Below are 9212 nucleotides of genomic sequence, written 5' to 3' on the forward strand. Positions count from 1 at the left end.
CTAAGCTTGTTCTAAGTAGGTGCTTTAGACCACTGAGCCATCTCACCAGCCCCAAGGACTGGATTCTGGCAATGTTCTTTCTGGACCTGAGTGACAGGTTTTTGTTTTGCAGTAAGTTATAGTCATAACACTCTGTATTTGTCCTCTAGTTTTTGTAAGAGTTCATAACTTTAAAAAAATTAAAAGATGTAATTTTCTATATGCAAATAGTAAAGAATTTTTGAACTGTATGTTGCAAACTTAAAAATTAGAATGTGGAAAGGACTGTAAAATTTGCTATAATTTATTTTAAAAGAAAAGAAGAAGGACGATCAAGAGCATGTGAGAGAGAAAGACAGGAGGGAGAAAGGGAATATAAGGAAGAAGAAGGGAAAAAGAAAAAAGGAGAGGGAGGGACAGACATAAGTTTATAGAAGAGTAAGCTGCACCCCGAAACCACCAGCCAGTGGTTATCTTTATGGAGGAAAAATAAATTGCCAAAGAGACAGGATTAAGAGAAGAATTACTATTCACCAGACATCCTTTTTTTTGTCTTGAATTTCACACTATGTGAATATATTACATATTCAAAATAAATACATAAAAATACCTCACGGAAAAGTTTTCTAGCAACTCTAATCATACTCCACAAGAGGTCACTATTGAATGGTGTTTAATTCTAGTTCCTAGCTAGTGTAAAATCACGTTGGATTCTTCCTGCTTTCACCAGAAAATGAAAAGCCCTGTTCATTTATGTTTTTGTTTTATTTTATAACACATAATGTTCCAGGAAAAATTACAACTTGCACCTATGCACAAGAAACACACGTTACTAATTTTAAATGAGATGAGAAAAACAACAGTGACTAGATAACATAAAGCCAGAAATTAGACTACAGAATCCTGTCACAAACCATTTCCTCTAGTGGTAATGCACACTCTAGATTTTAAATTTTCTAGTAACCAATGCTTCAAAAAGAGGAAGTATCTTGCTCAGGAAAATATAAAAACAAAAGAAAAAAAGCCACTAAGGCTGGTTAGTGTCTTCCTTTGGCTGGACTTTCCAAAATTTGGTAACGTGATAAATTCTCTTAAAAAAAAAAAAAAAGCTGAATTGATTGTACTTTGGACTACAAATGAGTAAAGTATTAGCCAGGGAAGTTAGCCCTAACCAAAAGTGGAGGCTGGCTCATGAAGACTTCGGTTAGTACAGACGGGACGAAATCAGTGTGGAGGAGGAGTGAGTGTGCCTTTCGTGACAGAAGCTCCGACTGTGGAAAGCGCTTCGCTGCTATGGACTCATCCGACAATCAGAGGAGAAAAGTCGCCGTCATTGGTGGTGGGCTGGTGAGAATCTATCGGTTGTATAAATTATGGGTGGCATCACGGTGGGATTATATTAATAGTGCTTTTGATCACTATCATTTGTGAGTTGTACAGATTACTTTTTGTGAAGACTTTTCTGATAATCAAATACAACTATTTTAAATATAGCATTGGTTTTAATTTGTTCTTTGCCAAGAAAGATTTTTTATGTAAGTTAAATACAAGGGTGCTCGCTTCAGCAGCACATATACTAAATACAAGGGTATCTGTTTTCTTTCATCTTTTTTATTTAGTATTTCTTAAAAATCAAAAATAAAGTAAGTCCAACTTCATTTTGTCCTCCAATCAAATGTTTTTTAAAATTGGATATTAGTCCTTATAGTCATTTTAATCAAAACATTGGTCCCACTTTAGTTAATAGGTCAACTTAACACTGTCTAATGAGAATAAAAATGTTGTGAAGAAAGATGATCTGACAAAAAAAGTCACACGGTATGAATCTAAAGTAAAAAGTCCTGTTGGATGTCTGGTAGCTACTTGCATAGTGGGAACTAACACTTGCTTGGTTGCCTGACTACCTTTACTGCTGTGATGCTATATCCAGGAAGGTGGAAAAAGGCACGCACTTCCTCCCTGAGCAGATAAAATAAAAGCCTTGGGATTTGCCCCACGCCAAAGCTGCCCCTTCTTTCCATAGTTAGGGCACCCAAGTAGTTCTCTACCGAGCATGGCGTTGCCTCCAGTAAACTATATTTCTTCTCCCCTCAACAGAACTCCTTTTTTTTTCATATTAACGTAGTTAATCTGATCATTTTTTAAATCTTTAAATAATTGACAGGCTTTTAACACATAATTATTCATTTAGTTACTGATTTGTTTACTCAGTAAAGTTGAATTGGCACCTAATACTAGCCTATAGAAGACATGTTGCCATGCAAGAATTTATATACTACTTAACATTATATAATATTAATATTTATATAATATTCTGTTTGTCTTTTATACTGTCTTCTGTATTCTTTTCCCAAAATGCCATGGTAGTTCCTTTACGATATCTGATTATAAATTTCAACGTGCAGAGGCATGTTATCGAATGCTTTGCTGGTCACCTGATATGATGCATGCTGTCATTGCGTCATACCAGGTTTCCCATCCAATCCCTTCTTGGGAAAATATTGCTCAAATCAGAATTCATGTATTCAAGAAAAGTGGCAGCAGTATCTCTAAAGATGTCTTAGAAATCCAAGAAGGATTTATCAAATCATATACTGGATATATGATGTGGGAAGACACCCAAAATGCACGCTCATCCAGGGATTTCTCCCTGATAACACCTGAGCTTTTTTTTCATCGTGGAATCATTTAACGTGTGTCTTCAAAATAGCACAGCTTTGATTCTGAGAGTTTGGGTCTCACAAGTACAGACAGTGTTAATTGTGTCATGTCTTTATGGGTTCGGGATGGTATTGATACCAGTGTGGTGCCAGGTGGCGTCGCTGCCTTCTCTCCTGAGGACTGCCCCACCCCACCACTCATTCTCACTAGACATACAGAGCAGCATTAGACAGCAAGGGAACTGGGTGGAGGAAGGTCTGCAGCCAGCTGGGAGTTCAGAAAGCTTGTTCTCCGTGGGTTTCAATTTTTTATTCTTGGTCTAAAAGTAGACCCCTGAGTCTTTTATCAGTACGATTCTGCTTTCATTTTGCATGTTCTCATTCACAGACCTCTAGCTTTGTTCTCAATCTAGACTTTTCTAAAAACAGAAATCAAATTTTCACTTCCTCCAAAGTAAATATCTTCCCTCCCACCCCTGTATAAAGAGCCACAAATATCTTAGAATCTTGGGTTGAGCATGTCGTTTGGTTCAGGTACCCTTTTTCTTTTTTTTCAAATATTCATGCGATTCACCTTGGAAAGGACATAATTACTGTTAGCCTTTCTTATTATCTTATTTTACTAATATCAAACAACTCTTGGGCCAGGGATATAGCTCAGCAGCCTAAGCACCTGTCTGGCAAGCACAAGTTCCTGAATTCAATCCCTGGTACTACAAAATAAATAAATAAATAAATAAAGTTTATTAAACAAATTTTTTTCCACTCCTTTTCTTTATGCTCTGAACCTTCTTCTATGTGAAAAGCCCTCATCACCGCCCTTATCTTCTAAAAATGAGGGAGAGCAGGCTTTTGTGTGCCCATGGAAGTCATTCTGCCTTTACTCAGTGTCAAGAGACACAGTCTGATCTCACTCTGTTACTCTTCCTCGATTTCTTTTATACCTTGGGCCCCAATTCAGACTTACTTTGGGTTTTCATCAGAGTGTCTTTCAGCGTCAGGCTTTATGTCTATGTTTCTCTATCATCCTTGCTAACATTCTAACACATTTTTGCCAACCTGAGGTAGCAATTCCTGAGGTACCTCAGAAACACCAGTCTCATCTATATTCAGAGAACTCATTTCTCAGCATTTTCTTCATCTGCTGCCTGGTTAAATTGTATCTGGGATGTAACCAACAACTTCAGGCATCCAAAGCATGTTAACTGCCTGCAAAAAGTATGTTTTTTCTTCATTTTTATTTGGCCCATCCTCCAATAAAACACTGTTAGATTATTTTCCCTTCTTCCCATATTCACCTGCTCATCCATCCATTCCTCTGTTCACTGTAGAAGAAAAGACCACACTGTTGATTGCAGTCTCAGATGGTGTAAGTCAACCTTAGCATGGTATTTTGTATCCAGAGAAATGACTTTCCTTCCACTGAAGAATTAAGAACAGGCCTTTAATATGGTCTCTCCAAAACACCAAGTCTGAAAAATATTCAAAATTCCAAACAAAACCTTCTAAACAACCTTCCCATTAAAATGATTTTTATGGGCTCTAGAACACAAATCAAAAGAAGATCAAGCAGTGTCCCTGTTCCAGGCTGTCAAAATTCTCTCCTCACTTTACTCTAGACTCCCTTTCTCTCTCCCTCTCTCTGTCAACTTTGTTCTTCTGTCAGCCTCACCTCGCTTCCTCCCTAGTAATAAGGCCCAGGGGCCAATGAGGGTGAGGATTTCAGGAGCTGCTAAGCATTCTGTCCTAGTCACCAGGTTGCTATCTGGTAGATCATTGCTTTACTGGGATTTTAGTAAAAATAATGAATGTGTACCATATGCTGTCATATAACACTAAACATAACTTGAATATTCAAACATAAGTACTCTGCAGGCAATTAAATGTAATACAATTATTATTTTAAAGATATTTCTTTCTAGGGCTGGCCAAATAGCTCAGTGGATTAAAGCACCTGCAAGCAGATGCAGGGGCCAGGAGTTTGATCCCCGGGCCTGCCACGCAGGCCCTGCCTCTGGGGCAACGCTGAGACAGCAATTGAGACTGGGCATGATGGTTCACACCTGTAATCCCAGCTCTTGGGAGGCTGTAAACAGGTGGATCACTAGGAGTCCAATCTAGTAGTGAGACCCTGAACACACTGTAGACCCTTCCCTAGAGTAAAAAAAAAAGTCTCTTTAGAGACCAAGTGCAGATACTACAAACCAGAGTCCAGGGTGAGGTTTAAATAACAAAATACATTATAGTCCAACATGTGTGATTCTAATAGATGTAGTAGTTGCTAACAAAGTAGGAAGACATTTTATGTGCTTACTGCATTACAAGTAGAGTTAACCTGATTCTTATCATTATATTAATTATATCCTAAGATCAAATTCTTGATGGGCTACATTATATTTCCATGGATAAGTATTTCTTTTGCTACTAATAAGGTCTTTAAAAGTCTGTTTGATAACAAGTTCAGAAACATGCTCGTGATTTTGAGTGAGCGGTTAATATTTTAGAGTCAAAAGTGTACAATAATGTGTTTAATTAGATTAATTTAAATTACAATATACGAATCAGAGACAAACTCAAATATTGCATGGTTTTTCTTATGAACCCAAAATATAAATAAAAATCAAAATGAGAGATAGATAATAGGAAGTAGAGAGATCTCTTTTCAAATAGGAAGGAAAAAAAATATGGAAGGAGTAGGAAGAAGAGAAAGGGGATTTAAAATGAGATTTGAAAGAATGGAGGGCTGGGGAGATAGCTCAGTGGTCTACATGCCTGCCTGACAAGTGTAAGGACCTGGGTTTGATCGCCAGCACCACATGCCCTGTCAGCCCTGTGCTGGGCCAGCCACCAAAACCGGGTATGGTGGTGCATGCTTATAATCCCAGTGCTGGGTAGGCTGAGACAGGAGGATCACTACGAGTCCAAGCTGCGTAGTGAGACCCTATACCAAATAAATGAATAAATAAATAAAATTTAAGAAAAGGAATTAAAAGAATAGAAACAGAGATTATGCAAATGGGGAGGAGACCAAGAGACAGAGAGAGCAGAGAGGGGAAAAGAGGAGAGGAAAAAAAAATTAAAGTATGACGAAGGTGTACCAACTCCCCACAGTAAATGTACTACAAACAGGTACTAAATCACTATGGACTGTAAGTACGTACTAATAAAAATATGAACCAACCAAATAAAAATCAAACATTAAATAAACAGGAACAAGTACATGAGTATTTGTAATCACGATCCTCCTTCCTAGAAGGGTCAACGTTTATAAATTAAAAGGTATGATGTATTAGTTAATTTTCCATCATTCTAACAAATATCTGAGATAAATCAATTTATATAGAGAGATTTATTCGGGCTCACACTTTGGAGGCTTTTGGTCTAGACCAGGGGCTCTGTTACTGTTAGGCCTGTGATAGGGCAGCACATTTGGGTAAGAGCACATGGCAAAGTAAAACCACCAGATTCCCGGTGACCTAAAGATCTGCCACTAGGCTTCACCTCTTAACTATCCATCACCTTCCAAGAGGTTCATGCTGGTGATAGAGAAGTTCCCACATGGGCCAATGGAAGATCCTCCAGAGGCTGACGGTAACATGCAGTTGTCTCATGATCATTGGATAACTGAGTAGTCACTGCTGGAGGAGTGACGTAGGCAACAACAGAAAACTATCAGCTTAACCCATGAGGAATATGCCTCTGCATTTATTAAAATACACTTTTAAAGGGCCGGCCAGATAGCTGAGCAGACTAAAGCGCCTGCTTAGGCAGAGCACAGCAGCTGGGTTGGATCCCCAGAGTGCCATGCTGGCCCCGCCCCCAGGACGTACTGAGATGGAGATTGAGACTGAGGGGGGTGGTGTGCAAAGTGTATTCAAAGCACATGACCTGGCAAGAAGGAAGTATGAGTGTATAGGAAAGACAAGAAATGGGAAAATGACAAATTGGTGAAGACCGTAATTATGTAACCTAGGGAACTTCTTGGAGCTCGTCTGGTACACAATGAGAGTAGCCCAGTTGTAAATAGGACTTTTAATTTGCAAATTATTTAGTGATCAGAATAGTTTATGGTTGGTGCTTTATTTGGTGTTTTAAACACATACCTAGACTTTTCCTAACTCTTTGTGTTTTTGATGGCAACTGTCCTTGTGAAATCTAGCTTGTTTCTCGTAGGTGTCAAATCTTGCCCAATTTCGCCCCTGCTCCCAATCTTCTTCCCCATTTACAATCAGGAACCCAGCTGTGCCTTAACCAAGTCTGGGTTCAGAATTCTTGCCAGGTCATGTGCTTTGAATGCATTTTCTTCATACTGATTCTGACCAATTAAAACATCACTTGAACATATATATATATATATATATATATATATATATATATATGAAATGTATTTAGTACAGGGTCTACAGGATCTCACTGGGTAGGTTCAGAATTGTCGCATGCCACATTTCCTCTTACCTCTTTGTACTTTCCTCTTTTCTCTTATAATGGGGCTTACTGCTTTTCATGTATCATGTTGCTGTTATATTCATATAATTGTACTTTATTGTGTGAAGTTGCTACAGTTTATTTATTCTTCCTTGGCAATGTCCATTTGAGTCATTTGCAGAATGTTGCTCCCTTATTTAGTTGTGAAAAATGCTTCTCTGAACAAAACTGCACTTGCCTCCTGGGGCACACAATCTCTTGGGTAGATGAGGGAAGTTTCTGGTTTATTGGACGTGAGCGTATTTAACTTGACAAGATAAACAGAAGATATTCCACTGGTCTCTATTCTTTCTAGAACTTAGTGTTTTTGTGAACCAATAGACTAATAATAATTCAGTCCTATTGTGTCTACACTACCTGAGCACCCTTCTTTCTCTACTTTGCTATGAGAAACCACAAAAACACCTCAAATGATTAAATATATTTTTTAAAAAGTATTGAATACATTAATTACAAACATAGTAGAAGTGTTGGAGAAGATCGGACTCACATCCGCCACCCCTAGAAGAGATTCCAAATGGCTAGTCAATGTGTAACAAGGACCTCTTTAGTAATCAGGAATGTAGAAACGCACACCAGTAGGTAAGAAAAAGATAGGATAAAGGCCTCATGGAGCCTTATTAAGATCAATAAGAAAACTCACTAAAAGCAGTTTCTGCCTTCACTGGTAGACTTGCAGTTAGGGTGATTAGAAAGACAAAAAAAGAGCTAGCTAGACTCGGGAAAGGGAGAAGAAAACACAATTACCAGGAAAGCCAGCTCCCCTCGCGCACCTGGCAAAATGCGAGGGCAATGAAAGACACCCTCCTAAGGACTCATTTAATATGAAACACACACACACATACACACACTGCACACTGCACACACACCTATGCACATATACACATATCTAGGTTCTCATTTAAACATTAATACAATATTACACCAGATACAACTATACATGCCTCCTTTACTTAATGATTAAGCAAGCTGCCTTCCTAATAGTCCCCCCACAACTTATTCATTACAAAAAGCACAAAAAAAATGGCCAAAAAAAATATAGGTTGACCTGCCTAGGTTAGGACAAAGCAGTTATCACTAGCACCTGGAGGATAGAAAGACACTAGACCCCAGTAAAATGAACCAAGATTAAGAGATCCTGGGTTTTGAGTTCTAAAGCCACTAGTGGTGGCTGTTTATCCTCTTTCTTTGCCTTCTTTTTCCCACCCATATAAACCATCTTTTTTTATAACAAACTTAGTTTTGGGTGTTTTTTTTTTTGTTTGTTTGCTTTTTTGGCGGAACCGAGGATTGAACTCAGGCCCTTGCACTTGCCAGGAAAGCACTTATTCCACTGAACCAGCTCCCCAGTCCCTGGCTCTCATTTTAGAATTGCTGGGTGTGGGGCTGGAGAGATGGCTCAGTGGTCTAAAGCACCTACTTAGAACAAGCTTAGCAAAGCACAGGGACCGCAGTTCAATCCCCCAGCACCACATGCCAGCCAGCCCCGCCCCCTGGTGGACTGAGCTGCCCCCCCCCCACAAAATAAATGTAAAAAAATAAAAAATAAATGAAAGGCCTTTAGAAATTAAAAAAAAAAATAGAATTGTTGGGTGTTGCATCCTTCAGCAGAGCAGCGGTGTGGTGTGCTATGGCTCGAGGAGTTGTCCACCCCAGGGCCTAACAGGAACACTCAGTTTAAAATCACTCTCCTCCCTACCTTACCCACTCTCCCGCCACAATATTAAAGTTTGAGAACACCATGTGCTAGCATGGAGGAACCCTCAGAAACCCTGGGTGGGTGATCTTGAAACCCTGTGGCATAAAGGCAAAGAGTACACAAACCTTTGACCAAACGTTCTGCTCACATGTATAAAACCCTAGAGGAAAATCTTCTCATATGTTCAAGAACCTGAGTAGAAAATGCACTTTGGAATACATTATTAGTCTTATTCTCACATCAGGAAGAGCTCAAATGTTCTTAGACAGTAGATGGGTTGATCTGCAGTATTTCAGCATTGAAAAATCGTATAACAAAAATGGATGGCTTGAAGCTTACATGTAATCATAGGAATGAATCTCATAATGTCTTAAAGAAGCAAGATGATA

General features: G+C 38.8%; 1 protein-coding gene across 1 annotated transcript in view; it reads left to right on the top strand.

Moving 5' to 3' along the window:
* Positions 1–1000: 1000 nt before the first annotated feature.
* Kmo (kynurenine 3-monooxygenase) overlaps positions 1001–9212 on the top strand; it is a 35081-nt gene continuing 26869 nt past the window's right edge. Inside the window, 1 exon segment of the mRNA XM_004626920.3 lies at positions 1001–1326. Coding sequence (XP_004626977.2) covers positions 1171–1326 — 156 coding nt within the window. The 5' untranslated portion in view covers positions 1001–1170.

This window comes from Octodon degus, unplaced genomic scaffold, assembly GCF_000260255.1.
Source record: "Octodon degus isolate 3935 unplaced genomic scaffold, OctDeg1.0 scaffold00017, whole genome shotgun sequence".
NCBI classification, from domain to species: Eukaryota; Metazoa; Chordata; class Mammalia; order Rodentia; family Octodontidae; genus Octodon; species Octodon degus.